Genomic DNA, 15,308 nt, shown 5'->3' with positions numbered 1-15,308 from the left:
TCCATATTCCAAAGCAGGTGAGGATCGTTATCAGGCTTCCCCTGATTGGAATGGCATGCGTTGGGAAAAGTGTTGGTCAACACAAACCACACCACATCTGGATAGATGACATATTTTTTATTTGCACAAAAAAACAACCATTTATTTACAATTTTTTAAAGGGCAATTTATAGTTGTTTTTTTTTACTTAAGAATCATCCCAAAAGGGTTTCTCGAAGACTGCCGATAGAGCATCCTGTCCAGGAGATTTCCATAAGGAGCGTTGTCTAACAGCTGCATCCAGCTCAAACAATTCAATGTCAGAGTCACAAATGTTCTTAAAAGTCCTGCTTTATACTGAACAACATTCCCAGATGGCGACACCAGCAGATCTGTTGCGTCCATGACTGAAAAGGATTTTGTCCCCACATTGAGTTGTCCAGTAGGTGGCGTCCGAGGTACACAAGTGAGTTCCTTGAAGGACACAGTGAGATTTCAACCCTTTCAACCAAGTGCAAAAAATGGTTTTCCTTTTGAGATGTTTTTTTAAGACCCTCGATTTTAACGAAACAAAACTTAAGTTGGTTTTACCATAAAAGTATGAAAAGTGTTTTTGTGAACACTGGAGACAAACGTAATGGGAGAGTCACAAAAATCATCATGTTATCTATTTATGATTGAAAGCTTTTTATTAAGACACTTTTACACAATATACATCATGTGCCTCGGAATGCTAATAGACCAGTGATAAAAGATAGTAATTATATACATCACTAATATAAGTACACAGCAGAAATGAATGCTCTTTTATGTAATGTGGGAAGCCAAGAAAATGACAAACACGTGTTCGAGATCATCAAGGGAAAAAAAACTTCAATTATTAGCCGTCACGTAAAAGAAATCTCATTCACTACATTTCCATTATTATTCATTCGTCCGTAATGGCCAATATGCAAGGTGATTTTCCCAAAAATTACAAGTCGACGCCCAGCCTATCTGCATTATTAACACGCTGGCCACCATTTGCAGAAAAACGCTACATTATTTTTGTGATGCGACGATATAATATCATACACATTGAACGTCGTATAATACATACAAATATTTCACTATAGTGGCTTATATGTGACTGAACTTTTTTTTTCTCTCTCCGAGAGCTCGCATTCCAACCACGTTTGTCAGGTGCCACGTTGTTCTGCAGCACCACGTGTGGCATCGGGATTTATTTACTTCAAGTCGAGTGTGTGTGTGTGAGAAGGCTGTTTAAATGGGTTCCACTTGAGGTTCCGTGGGCGGGGTGGCGATGTCTTCCACCAGATCCGAGTCGGGTTCCGTTACCACCACCGCTACCTGTTCACATGCAAACAGTCAGTGTGTGTGTGTCTGTGTGTGTCTGTGTGCGTGCGTGCGATACCTGGGATGCAGCGAACTCGGCCGCAGCCGGGGGCGTCGCCCGAACAGCCTGAACAACCGGAGACGGCGGCGGTCGGGTCTGTGGGTAGCGAGGTCTCTCACTTGAAGCCTGAACAGGAAACAAATGCAATCATCAGAATTATTCATTAATTATTAACTCATTCACTGCCATTGACGGCTATAGACTTAAAAAATTCATTTGAACTATTTTTATTAGTTTAACATTTTTTCCCATTTTTGTTAACAAGAGTTTTAAAACCTCATGCGTGCACTTATAAGTGCATGTGCGTGAACCTTATAAGTGCACGTACATGCATGCGCGTGCACGCACATACATACATACGTACGCGCGCGCGCACGTACGCACGTACGTGCGCGCGCGCGCACATACATGTATACACGTGCGCGCGCGCGCACATACATGTATACGCGCGCGCGCACATACATGTATACACGTGCGCGCGTATACATGTATGTGCGCGTGCAGCAAAAGAAACGTCCTGAAAGGAAGGCCAGGTGAGTTGAGGACCTGCGTCCTGCGCGCGGCGAGCACGGTGAGGCCGAAGAGCATGGCGGTGATGCAGATGAGCAGCTCCAGCACCAGGAAGATCACCAGGGTTGCCAGGATGCCGTCGATCAGCATCTAAACACACAAAATGCGCCCATTTAGCACATAGGCAAAAAATATTGTAAGCGGGAAGAATGCCCGAACAGTACAAGATTGAAGTAAACAATGGCTGTCCGCTTACTTTGCACTTTTGCTCGATCAGCTCGGTGCATTTCCTGAAACAATGTAGCTGCGAAGACAAAACATCAAAAAGTCGTCTTTGGCCGGTCGTCGACTGTTAGCACGTTAGCAGTTTTTCATTTTTGAAATACAGTCAACCCCCGTCCTATAATGTGGATTTTGAATCATTTTTTTAAACTAAATTTTTTACAGTACATATCAGAATTTAGAGTGCAAAGAGATGACGCGTAATAAAGATGAATGAAAACATGACAAGGTCTGCTCTGTTTGAATGTGTTGTCTTAAGATCGATGCTAATTTTGGTATCCTGTCAATGGTGTTTCACATTATATATTAGCATTAAGCTACTTGCGATGATTTTTTTTTTTAATTTTTAAAAATGTTTTTATGTGTAACTTCTACCCAAGATGATAAACAAATTGAAGCAATTGTTTAAGCATTATTTTGATAGAACAGGTGCTAAAGAATAATAATGAAACAATACATAAACGTTATTGGTACGGCTCGGCAATGATGGTGACTGTAAACTTGCTTATACCCAAAAATGTACATTTGGGTTGTGATACGACATTTTGAATTTTGATTGGCCGTTACATCTGCAACCAAATTTTGAATTACAAACATCTAGTGGCCGGTGGGTCTGGAACGTATCCCACCTTATTTCCTTACGTCTTGCAAACACATTGTTTCAGTCTTGCACCGGACAAGACTCGATTCATTAAGCGACCGCTTCATTACGTTAGCTCGATTAGGTTCGGCGGTACACTGTAATGAAATGCAAAAAAAACAAGCAAGCACTCGCTCCGGTTGCATTACCACGGCGTGGTACTCCAGCCGGCGGCAGTGTTCACAGTGGTACGAGTCCTGCCTGTACGGGAGGTGCTTGGACATCAGCCCCAGGGCGGCGGTGGCGAACGCGGCACTTATCAGATGAAGAACGAGGGCGCATTTTACCTGCAAAAACAATCCAGTGCACCATTTTGTACCGTCAACAAAATAGACATTAAAACTATAAATACATTTGATTGATTAAAACTGGAGTGGAAGTATCGCTACTTGGTGAAGCAGCATGTGGCTCCTTGTCGTTAAGTTATTTTGCACGCAACTGTAAACAATCATGGAAAACCCACTCACCCAAAACAGAGTGGGCCTCCTCCCACTGTGGATCAACACGGAACCCGACAAGATGACCTGGTCGACAGAAAGAAGATCCGGCGGCTCAGCGAAGGACATTGGGCGGGGCAAATGCTAAACATCATCCCAACCTGAATGACCACGACAAGGAAGAGCGCCACGTCGGCCGTGAAGTGGATCTCGTGCACCCGCAGCACCGACATGCTCAGGCACAGGATCAACACCGCGATGACCAGCTGGATGGCCTGAAGAAGACAAGATAGCCACTATTGTTAAGCACAATGATAGCATGTTAGCGGTTAGCTTTTCAAATAAGAAAAAAATAAATAAATAAAAGACACATAAGCACAAGGATTGATGGTCATCACATTTTGGAATTTGGTATAGTGCTTTATGTACTCACTACCTTAGCATAGCAACCGCTAGCATGTTAGCATTCTAGCTGGTCTCGTCAGCTTTTTCAAATAGTTCTATATATAAATACTAAATAGTTCCATGACTACAGAGCATGTTTTAACATACATTAGAATGTGCCTTTGCGCTTTTTGCACTCAAGTTGCTATTGTTTAGAAGGCCAAAGATTAGTGTGTTAGCATTTTATAGCTAGCATGTGAGCTACATGAATATTAGGACCAATGTTAGCATGTTAGCAATTGATTCAGCCCAACTAGCCTTTTGAAATAATCCCTAAACAAAAAGGCTCGCATGACGTAAACAATTTGGCACTTGCTTAGCGTTTTCTATACCCAAGTTGATATGATAATTCAGTTTAGTATAACTGTTAGCATTTTATGTTGTTTAATTAGGCTTTTGTAATGGCAAATATGGCTACTAGGATTGAAACACGTTTAAAGGACCACCCATTTTGTTTTTTTTGTATCCAAATTGCTATTTTTTTTAGCAGACAGAGAACATGTTAGCATTTGAGCTAATCTTATGCAAATTTCTGTAGTGAATGACGACTGGGATTGATAGCAGCAAAATCCTTGTGGGTCCGCCTTCTGTACACAAGTTGCTATTTTGTTTCAGTTTAGTATGCCAACTGATGTAATTAAGTTTTCGAAAATGGTACACTATTACCACGATTTATAGTCGTATAATCCATGTAGAGCGATGTTGGCAAAACATCCGTTAGAATTTTATCCAATCTCACTAGACTTTTCGAATCATCTTGATTTGGAGTTTGACTCCTTCCAGTACTCAGGATGCTAACGCCTAGCAGACTGATAGCATGTTAGCATTTGAACTGGTCTCATTGGGATCCCAAAACGGTCACATGACTACTCGCTCACCCCCAAAGTCTTTGGCTCCATCTTGAAGTGGGACTGCAGCTGACCCGGGCTCAGCGTCCCTGGCGGGGGCGTCGTCGGCTCTTTCGGGTCGTTCTGGGCCATCTTGCAACCTTTGAGATTGACACACAAGTTTCGGGACATGCTTAACGCTAGTCATGAGGTAGTTCATTATATGCAACACATGAATTGGCACATCTTTATCAACCAATTGGTTGTAAATGTAGGTGAGTGCCTCTTTGGTTGTGTCCTCTATCCGACTCGGGTGAACGAGAGAGGCCTCTTAAAGGGGCAGGTGCCGAGCCAAAACATTCGGCACGCCCTCCGTCCGTCTCCCTCTCCATATCATGCAGTGCAAATGCAGATTTTTTTTTTTAAACATTTGATTTAATAATGCCGCCTTTGTTGACTATAAAATGAAACGTGTAATCAAATATTTATCACTGCAGCGGACTTTTTCAAGGTACACTGCACCAAAAGTGGGATGCAGCTGCAGTATGAAGCTGGCTGTGGGTCCAGAGCGACATCGTATACAAGACACCCAAGCCCTCACGCAGCTCATTAGGAACACGTATTTAAAAAAAATATAAATAAATAAAAGAGAAATGATGTTCTTACCTGTGCTGAGTCACCGAGGAACCTCCTCTGGGTCAGGATGTTGTTGCCGTGCAGGCAGGCTGCTAAAATAAGAGTGTGAGAATGTGTGTGTGTGTGCGCGTGTGCGTGTGATTGCACTGCAGCAAACGGGCCGCTGCAGACTTTTCGCAGACTTGCAATTCCAGGACGGACGGGAGGGAGGGAAGGGAAGTACTCTGGTGATGTCATCACATGGTTATGCTGCAAATGATTTATTGATTAAATCTCTGAAGTCTCTCAAATGTGTAACAAACAAGAAATGTCATTTGATAATTAATGTAAATTAAGAATTACAAATAAATAAAAACTCCCAGAGCTAACCGAATGTTATTGTTAATGGGGGTTTTTCAGTTTTTTTTAAAAAAAATGGGATTCATGTAAATTGGATCGACTGTTTTTTGTATTTTTTTAAAAATATATTGATTATGCTTCTGTTTAGCTTTTGAGCTTTTTATGAAAAAAAATAGATCATTGTTCTATTAATCGATTATAGTATGATTGCGCCAATGAGGCATCATAAATGAAAACGATAAATCCCGTATTTCCGCTACTAGATAAATTTTTGATAAATAATTTTATATAACTTTAAAATATAATGAATGCATATCTTTTGGTTTATGAATAAAGTTACTTTTTTATACTATATGTACACGTTATAATTTATGTGCCAATATTTTAAATAGTTGTATTAAAGTAAAATAATTTAAAATTGAACTTAATTTTTTTACATTTATTTAAAATGCATTGATATAAATTTTAAATATACCCATGGGAGAAAAAAAATCATTTATTTTTCTATTTGCATTTCACTCTATATACACAAAAAAACAAATAAAGCGTGACAACAATTTCCATTGATCGAGTGTGTAAAATAAATGAAAATAACAAAATAGAATCTAAGGAATTTTGCTTGTATTTACATCAATATTTATTTTAATATTTTATTGTAAAAATAAAAATAAAAAATAAAATAAAAATAAATAAAAAATATATACATATATAAAATATAAATACATATTTCAAATGAGTATTTTTTCAGCATGATTTTTTTTTAATTTACACTTTAACAAGCTTTTTCTAAAGGTGCATTTCACCTCTTTGGCCACATGGTAGCGCTGCAGAGCACATTTAAAACAATACTGTACTGTGTAAACAATATTGTATTCTTAAATGGCAGCCATTAGGTACACCTGCACAAAGACAATAAAGGCTACGTCACGACTGACATTAAAAGACATTCATGTCGCACAATATTTATTATGAAAGTGGTTGGATTTCATCTTTTCTTCCCTGCTGTGACAGCTGTGTTCTCCCCCTAAGGATTCGGTCCAGATGTGAAAATAGGCCATTACCCCCCCCCCCCCCCCCCAAACAAATTTTTGTCCCTGGGTGAGTTAAAAACAGCATATTTGGTCCCGGGTTCTCCCCCGTAGAGAACTAAAAGTGGTCACGGAGCACATTAGTACCATATTCACATTTACCATTGAAAATGAACACACAAACTGGTTCAGTAGTCACATTATTACAGGGTCCAAGTGTTGCAGTGGAACCAAGGCACGTTCAGGAGCGGCAATGCTATCCCATAACACGCCACAGTTTAGTAGAAAAATCACACAAAAGAGTTCCATCAAGTTGGTGACGACAAACGTGTGCAAACATTGATTTCCTACGAACAACAATTTACATTTTTCTACGAAATCCTGTGGCATCAAATGCTAACTGCTAGCATTTGCTAAAGCCACTGGGAATTTTACAACCGAGTGTTAGGGCCAAGCTGAAATTAATTAAATAGAGATTAACGTCCATTAAAAAACATTCGAAATATCGGTTGCATTAAACAAAAAAAAGCCTTCTGTAACAATTTTCTAAATGACATTTTTCAACAAACTTTTCTTAATAAAATTTGGACATTAATCTTTTCTGTAAAGTTTTTTCCCTCTATTTTCTATTGGCCCAAACACTCCTTTGGTGGCATCTTACCTGGCACGTTTCGACATTTAAAGTACTGCAATAACGTGGTCTTCCTTCCTTACCTGAAGTGCCGGCGCTCAGATGGGCGTGTTGGGCAAATGTCGGTTGGAGGCGGCGAGCGCCCCGTTGGAAAGCGAGCCCTGGAAGTTGCTCTTGCTCTGCGCCGGCCCCGCTCGGAGGGCCTCGTGCTCCGTGGGGGTCCGTCTGTCCGAATCCGCCGCCGCCACCTGCTGCGGGGCGGTGCGGCTACGCCACCTCTGTTTGACCACGTAGAGGAGGATGGTGAGGAGCACGCTCAGGCAAAGCACTAAGAGGATGGACACAGCCACCAGCTCCTTGAGATAGGAGGGCGTCTGCGCCGACAGTAGCGAGCCCCCGTCCTGGAAGGCGGCGTCTTTGGGCGCCGCTTTCACCATCCATAATGTGAAGTTGCGCCCCAACTGCCCGGCGGTGGTCAGCGTGGACTCGGGTCCCGAGGGGCGGGGGAGGGGGAGGGGGCCACTCTTTTGCTTGACGTGGTAGACGGCCATGGTCTGCCGGAAGCCGTTCTCGGAGGACAGGCACAGGTAGTGGCCCAGAGTGGCGGGCGTGGCCACGAAGCTCAGGCTGCCGTCGTCCAGGTGCAGGTAGAGCTCCGGGGACAGGCGGCTGTTGGGCCGCTCCCACGACTGGCGGGAGAGGCGCGATGCGGCGGGACACGGGAGATGCACCACTTCGTGCAGGGACACCGACAGCGGCTCACCTGCGGGACAGGGAGCTGATATGCAGATGATAGCTCGAGACCCTCCTGGGAAAACTACTGGACTGATCACAAGGAATCAAAATGGACACCACACGCCTCCCTCACTACACTGAGGGAGTTTGTGATTTCTTTTCATTTATTATTTACTTCTTTTTTTTATCCCACCAGAATTTTGGTTTAAATTTGTACTGATTGTGCAAAACACAGATTTTTAAGATTTTTTAAAATTCATTTGTATTGGGTTTTTTTTGTTTAAATTAATAGAAATTTCTGAGTCAAAATAAGAATTTAAAAAATGTGAATAAACAAAAATATATAAATAAAATAGTTTTTTCTCTCCCCTTTCCAAATATTTTTCTTTTTTAATTTGTTGAAAAAAATCTATTAGATATTTCAATTTCATACATATACATACGACACGTGTACAAATGTTTTTTTAATTTCCAGGTTATTTTAAAAAAATTGTAATACATTTACATTTATTTGTTTTAAATGTATTTTTAAATATTACGATTATTCATATTAAGATACATTTACAAATATATAAAAATAAATTTACACATATTTAAAGATAAACAAAAATTCTAATATAAAATACAAATAAAACTAATTTAAAAAAAAGCTTTCGATGTCCAAGTGAACTTTTTTTTTAAGCCATTCTGTTTCTGTTTCTTAGTTTTGACATTTTAACATAGTATATCAAAAATAAATTAATTAATGAAAAAGTCTTAAAATGACTAGACTAATTTTGTGGCGCTTAAATGTTTTTTTTAAACCGTAAATGTGATGAAATAACAATTGCTTACCCGCCGGCAGGTTGGTTGCTCCAAAGAGAGCTCTGTGCATCGACGTCATGCTCTTGCACGCCTTTTCCACGTTGCCGCCTTCCACGTCCTGGCCCAGGTGGGCGGCAGAGACCCGAACGCAGGCCCGGCGGGCGGCGTCCCACCCGCAGAAGGGGTCCCGAGCCAGGACGCACTGGGCGCAAGTCCAGTAGAAGGAGCAGTTGGCCACCGGGAGCCTGAGCACGCCTTCGGACGTGCCGACGTAGATCAGGCCCTGTTGAGGAAACGGCGGCGAATCTCATGAGACCTCAGCTGAGCAAACATTACTTAAGAGTATTTTATTTAATTGTAAGATTTTTTTTTTTTATATTTAAAATATTTTATGAAGAGATTATGAGCTGTATAGATACATTTACAAAAAAATGCCAATTTGACTCAAACGGAATGGTTTGGGTTGCCGTACCTTGGGTATGGACATCTTGAGGCTCTTGACAGGTTGCGGCTTGAGGAACACCTGCACCTCTTCCACAACGTGTGCCCCGCTGTGCAGCAGCACCGCTTTGTGAAGGTACCCCGACTCTGAAACGCCACCCAATTAATTTGGCACCCCACGCGCTAGCAATCCGAACAAAAAAAAAAAACTCACATTAGAGGTCTTACCTGTGAGGAGAAAGAGGACCGTGTAGTCCACGCCGTCTGCCGCCCGGACCCTCTGGACGGTCAGATGGCTGTAACTGTCCTCGGCCGACACCAAAGTGAGCCCCCCGCCTGCCGGCCGCACGCTGTCCTCTGCTAGGAAGTTCTCCTTAACGAAGCGCAGGGCGTTGTCCGACGCGTTGTGCAGACCGCACTAAAGACGGACATTTGCAAAGATGTAAAACACAAAATATGATCTGTATGAGTCTGTTTCCATTTTGTGCCTCAGTAACATTTACCTCACCCGGGTTGGCCACCCTCTCTTGCACCCTCGAGCTCCACTGCAGCGTGTCACGGTTGAGGACCCTGTAGCTGCCCGCGAAGGCCGATTTGACGTCCGCCAAGCGGAACGAGCACACGGCCGACAGTCCTGAATTGACCGACCTGCGTCAAAAGGGGAAACAAAATCGACAATGCATGACTCTGAAAAAATGAAAAATGCTAAAGACGCCATTGTGAAGGAGAAGCCACGTGGACGCCTGATGACCAGTCACATGTCCTATAATATGCCGTGGAGAATCTTTACTTCCTTTTGTCCTTGCTATGAAAAAATGTATAATCAACTTATTTTCTGGAGTACTTAAAAAAAAAAAAAAACTGCTTCTGTAACAAATTGATGTGCATAGTAAAGATTGATTTTTTTAAATTTAAAAACACTTAAAATATTCCTGCAGCACCAGAATTAAATATGCACTGTGTTGAGTTCAAGTACCCTGGGAAATCAAAGTACTGAATCATTTTAAAAGAAAATCATGCCGTTATAAACTCATCAAATCACTCCTGTATTAATTAATAAATCAATTATGGATCTCTCAATTATGTATTTGGTTCCCTATGAATTCTTCATCGCAAGAGTTGAACCATAACTTTCAAACTACATTGAATTACGATGAAGGCCAGCGCTTTTGACCATCGTGCCGCCTTACTGACCACTGAGAGGTGAAGATGCCGTAGAAAAGCGTGTCGTCCGTCGGCGCGCCCTCGGCTGGCGGCAGGCTGTCGATGTCCTGGATGACGTTATAGGGCAACTCGCCATCGGCCTGGCACAGCAGCTGCGCTTTGGCAAAGGTGGTCCAGCGCCGCTGCAGCGTCCGCTGGCCTCCGACGTCGCTCTGGTAGAGCGCGCGTTGAAACGAAATCAAGATTTCGGAGTCATATGCCGTATTGCCTCAAATCGACGTTGTGCCGCATGCTTGTTACCGTGCAGACTTGGGAAACGCGGGAGACGACAAACTTGTCGATGAAATCGTACTCTCGGCCCACTTCGCTGAAGAAAAAGTAAATTTTGCCCTCGTCTGGAATGAAGGTGGAGCTGATGAAGGTTGGATCTGCACAGAGAGAGAGAAAACAACTTAATATGTACAAAAAATAAAAAATAAACGCTGTGCACTCCGCCATGTCTTTTACCCTCAAGCCATCCCAGCGTGTCGTCCAGCTTGAGGTCCACGCGTGAGCCTTCACTGAGGTGGCGAGAGATGAGGGGCCAGTTGCCCCGGTAGTCGGCCACCGTGCCCGTGTACAGCTCTCCGTCTGAAGACCATTATTTAATGTCCGTTCTCGTTAGCACGTTGTCGGCCTGTACGCGTTTATCATTCGCGAACAGCGTATGGAGCTTGGCGTCACATACCGACGATGATAGCAGTGTTGCGCTGGTAGGGATCATAAGGGCAGCGACCTCGTCCCTCATCGGGCTTGAGGCTCACCGTTAACGTGTCAGAGTTCTAGAAAATAAATCAAGATGCAATAATCTGCAGCGGTATATGGCGCGAAGGATACAGATTTTTGTAAATGTGTTTAACTTCACAACAGGGGAAAAAAAGAAGAAGAAAAAATAATAATAATAATAATCGGCCAATTTTTTTGAAAGCTGGATGTTTAAATGTCATATATTTGTCTTATGTTGTAACATGTTTAAAAAAACAACAACAACAACAACAACAATTGGCTGATTTATTGCTCATTTAAAAAGAGCTACTATCAGTTTGGTCGAGCCCTAATCTCTTCACAGAGCATACAGTGTATTATGGGAGACAAACTTACAATGAAGCTACAACGTGGACTGAAGGCAAATGTTCCACAGGCGTAGATGTGAGTGGCATTCAGGAACAGCAGCACGCGGATAAAATTTGGACAGTCCGTCTGAAATGAACATGTATTATTCACATAAACGTATTTACTATTAAAAATACGGATTCTATATTACTAAATAAATTGTCCAAAAATGAATCTCATGAAAATTGGGGCATATGAAAACATACTGTATGTCCCAGTATACGTTATTTGAACCCACTGATTTTTTATTTTACTTTTTTTAGGTCAATGCTGCTTTCAATATTTTCCAGAATAAAATTCTGATTACCAATTCATAAAAGAATAAATAAAATAGCTTTCCTATAGCAATGTGAAAACATTAGCATTATACACATTCACTGCATACTCCTTACACAATGATTAAAACCCAATAGAGAAGAAAGCATCATGTCACTCTGAACTTTGGATTGTGAAATGTGTGCAAAAAAAAAAGCTACTTGCCATCTTCTTTCCTTTCATGGAACATTGCTCCAGGTCTTTCTCCGAAGGTCTCCAGTCCAGCTATGAGAGAGAGCACGGTGCCCAGTGAAAACAACCATACTGTAACATCTCCTACTCACCACACCTCCTCCCCTTTACCTTGTTCCTCAGCATGATGCTGTCCTCAAGGCTGACGTCCAGCGCCAGCACGGCGTCACGGCCCCCCACGTACAGCATGTCGCCGCCGCTGCTGAGCAAGAGCGTGGTGGTGTTGCCCACGTCAGTGCTGCTGAAGCGGGTGAGACGTCTCCCGGGACTACCTGCGATCGCGCATGGGGACTTTTAAGCCAAGGCAACAACAACGCGTTGAGATATTAGAGATGAAATAGAACAGCTGTTAAAACGGCATGGAGGCAGAATTTGGGGGGGGGGGGGGAGTCTGCACTCACCCATGGGGAAGGAGACCCGAGGTGTCAGGCTGATCACAGACGAGCTCAGCAAGCCCAGCAGAGTCACGGCAAGGGGGAACAAGTGGCAGCCTATTGCCATCGCGGTGGAAGTTGAGGTGAGGTGCAGGGCTGATGGTCGTCAATGGCAGGGTCAAGGAGACGCCATTAGTAGGGGCGGCGACCCTCTTTGAGACCACATTTTCTGGTTGGCATGTCTCGCCATCGTTGAGACACCTGAGATAGAAAAAAACTGGTTGAGAGCAGTTATTACATCGAAGTCACTATCAGGTGTAATATACAATTGTAGGTAGGTAATACGCAATCTTAACTAGCTGCCTTGATAAATTAGAAGGGTAGGTGGGTAGATAGAAGCTGAAACAGCTACTTGCTTAGCCAACTGGATAGGTAGGTAGGTAGTAAAGCAAAAATAACGCGCTGCCTTGAAAAAATAGAGGGGTGGATAGTTTAGCTTAAAGAGCTTCCTTGTTAATTAGCAAAATGGGTAGGTAAGCTAGGTATACTAGTCAGGTAGGAAATCCAACCGCATTGTTCCTAAGCAACAAGTCTAATTACTTCTGGTCTTATTAAGCAAGAAAGTGAATTTAAATGGAGGGCAGAGTTAAATAAATGTCTTGGGTTTTGTATTTTATGACGTTTTTTGTGGGTGGAATGCCGCACTGATACGTTAGCTTGCATGCTAACAGTTAGCTCGCCTCCGAGCCGGTTAACTATTAAACCTAAATTCTGCCATCGAAACTCGACGAACAGATGAAATATAACACTCAACGTCAGTACTGCCCTCCACAAAACCGCGTTTTATGCAAACTAGCCTTCGGTTCGTATCGTCGCAACTCGCAGGTATCGTCGATAGCCATAATTCAAACAAGGCGTCCACATTTGAAGCCATCCACAATGTTCAATGTTCTTACGTATTGTCCAGTTCGAGAGCTTGAAGCTGGAAGCGGCCACGAGACAAAACGTGTGTCGGCGTGGAGAAAACGCTGACCGTGAAGCGCTTGAGTGGGGTGGGAGGGTTACTGGGGTATTTCTGCTAGGTCAACAAACAGAATCCTCCCACCGGTTGTGGACCGAGAGCGGTTTTCCACGACCCTGTGTGACAGTGACAGCCCCCCCCCGCGAAGCAACCTGTAAACGACATGTAAATTGACCGTAAATGACTGTAAATGTCTTCATGGTAACAGTCAAAACTGTCATTCTCTCTAAAAAATAATAATAATAAATAAATAAAAATAACGTAGCTTTTTTTCAGGTATGTCACAGCTTCAAGTAAATGGTCCTCTGAGATAAAATGAAACACTTTTATTTCAAATGCCTCGCGGGTTGATTGGGCTCAGGGACTGGCGGGCTGCACAACCCGACTTTTGGGTTCCACAATTTCTGCCTGCAACTCCTTTTCACGCCACCTTTAAAGCCTGTTATGTCCTTTTACTAATGTCGCTGTTCAATTTAAATGGCTCAAACATGAAACGGGGGAACAAAGGGGACCCAGCAATATAGTTTTCCATCACATGATCAAGATTGGTTTGTCCGCCATGTTGGAGGTCAAATTTGGGAAGCTTGAAACAAAACAAAAAAAAGTAGATAGCCTCATGTTTTTTCCCCTTGTATAACTATAATCACTTAATATCAGTTATGTTATACATCTCCAGGGCTAAAAAGTTGAGTCTTGAAAAACTTTTCAATTCCAACATTTCTCTCCAAATAATTATGTGAAGACAAGGGAGAATGAAAATGACACCGTTTCACTTAATGACTCGGAATCGTTGGCAGCTTTGCTTACCTTAGCTAAAACAGCATCGACTTTTCCTAAACAATGGATATATATATAAAAAAAGATTATAATGTACATTTTCATCTTATAGTGTCTGTAGTTCCTATTACATTGTAAACGGACACTTCTTCCCAATTTACGCGTACAGTTTGCAACTTGTCATGGTCCCAGGCGGGACTAGTACAAAATCTTCATTCATTCCTCACACGTTTATTTAATGTCTACCAAGTCATTAATCCTGATCTGGCTTGTTGGGGAATCCCCCACCCCTGGTGTGAAATTTGTACAAGTACCTGTCAAGTCTTTAGCTATCCATCTTCTATGAGTAGATTCCTGTGACTCAACAGAATGTCCCCCCCACCCCACCCCCCACCACAGAAAGCAGAGCGGAGAACCGATCTTTAGTCACTCCAATCTCGAGTCTACGAATCGCATTCAAACTACGGGCAGGTTAACCTCGAGCAGCGAAAGGATAGGGAGAGGGTACGATGGCTAATCAGAAGTAAAGGAGATTAGACAGGATTAGCGGGGTGACCTAAAAAAAGACACGTGGTTAAAAAGCCGGGCAAAACTAGCCTTCACCGCTTACGTGTCAAACAAATATGGCCGCCGCGGCATTGGCGACGTCACAAAAACTTAATCATATTTTCATTGAGATTTAAAATGAATTAAAATTCCATTAATATGCTCCAGCACACAAAAAAACAAACAAAACCATAAAAAAACAAAACACTGTGGGTTCCAGTTGTCGTCTCTCTCTTGTTGGGGTCCAACACGGGAGATTCCCGACACATTGTCGATGCAGCAGTGCCGCAGCTTCTTTTGAGTGTTTGTCATTGTGTATTGGACGGTCGTCCACCATTTTTCATGTTGCCGTTCTGCAAAACCATGTAGATAACCATTGGATGCGTTCCACCGAAGAATTTGATTTGATTCGAGATCATTGCGACAACATAGCTGCAGGTTAATTGTGCAACAAGGAGTGAATTTATTCAAACATTATTTCACAAACTGGTTCTGGTCAACGCTGATCTCATCCAACTGCCAATAAAATACATTTAATAAGTAAACATAACCCTTTTGGACAACACCCTGACTAGGAGAGAAAAAATAATGTGAGTTAATGATTGATCAGGTATGACCTTTTGTACCCATTAAATTTG

The 15,308-nt window shown here is 42.4% G+C and overlaps 2 protein-coding genes across 7 annotated transcripts; both read right to left on the bottom strand.

Annotated features, from left to right (window-relative positions):
* Positions 1-649: 649 nt before the first annotated feature.
* Positions 650-5,331, bottom strand: LOC147157541 (uncharacterized). 2 transcript variants are annotated; one of them, XM_086063071.1, is made up of 9 exons: positions 5,182-5,331; positions 4,567-4,676; positions 3,406-3,519; positions 3,275-3,331; positions 2,957-3,094; positions 2,142-2,189; positions 1,922-2,035; positions 1,394-1,501; positions 650-1,329 (listed from the first exon to the last, which is right to left on the bottom strand). In XM_086063071.1, exons 2-9 carry the CDS (start codon positions 4,666-4,668, stop codon positions 1,243-1,245), a joined length of 768 nt encoding a protein of 255 aa, XP_085919197.1. In that variant the 5' UTR covers positions 4,669-4,676; positions 5,182-5,331; the 3' UTR covers positions 650-1,242. The 2 variants fall into 2 exon arrangements, with proteins under 2 accessions (XP_085919197.1, XP_085919198.1); XM_086063072.1 differs by lacking the exon at positions 2,142-2,189.
* sema4ab (sema domain, immunoglobulin domain (Ig), transmembrane domain (TM) and short cytoplasmic domain, (semaphorin) 4Ab) lies at positions 5,251-14,554 on the bottom strand. Of its 5 annotated transcripts, XM_086063066.1 has the most exons (15): positions 13,283-13,491; positions 12,354-12,587; positions 12,064-12,224; positions 11,926-11,985; positions 11,434-11,532; positions 11,021-11,114; positions 10,801-10,923; positions 10,594-10,721; positions 10,324-10,505; positions 9,633-9,777; positions 9,358-9,547; positions 9,161-9,276; positions 8,719-8,971; positions 7,233-7,927; positions 5,251-5,400 (listed from the first exon to the last, which is right to left on the bottom strand). In XM_086063066.1, exons 2-14 carry the CDS (start codon positions 12,451-12,453, stop codon positions 7,248-7,250), a joined length of 2,331 nt encoding a protein of 776 aa, XP_085919192.1. In that variant the 5' UTR covers positions 12,454-12,587; positions 13,283-13,491; the 3' UTR covers positions 5,251-5,400; positions 7,233-7,247. The 5 variants fall into 5 exon arrangements, with proteins under 5 accessions (XP_085919192.1, XP_085919196.1, XP_085919194.1 ...); XM_086063070.1 differs by lacking the exons at positions 5,251-5,400; positions 13,283-13,491 and adding an exon at positions 14,439-14,554 and having other exon boundaries at positions 6,342-7,927; positions 12,064-12,243; XM_086063068.1 differs by lacking the exons at positions 5,251-5,400; positions 13,283-13,491 and adding an exon at positions 14,439-14,554 and having other exon boundaries at positions 6,342-7,927.
* Between the last annotated feature and the right edge of the window lie 754 nt (positions 14,555-15,308).

This window comes from Leptonotus elevatus, chromosome 19 (assembly GCF_054856555.1).
Source record: "Leptonotus elevatus isolate MCC_2025b chromosome 19, RoL_Lele_1.0, whole genome shotgun sequence".
NCBI classification, from domain to species: domain Eukaryota; kingdom Metazoa; phylum Chordata; class Actinopteri; order Syngnathiformes; family Syngnathidae; genus Leptonotus; species Leptonotus elevatus.
Note: the sequence above shows the minus strand (reverse complement) of the source record. Positions and strands in the feature narration are given on the sequence as shown.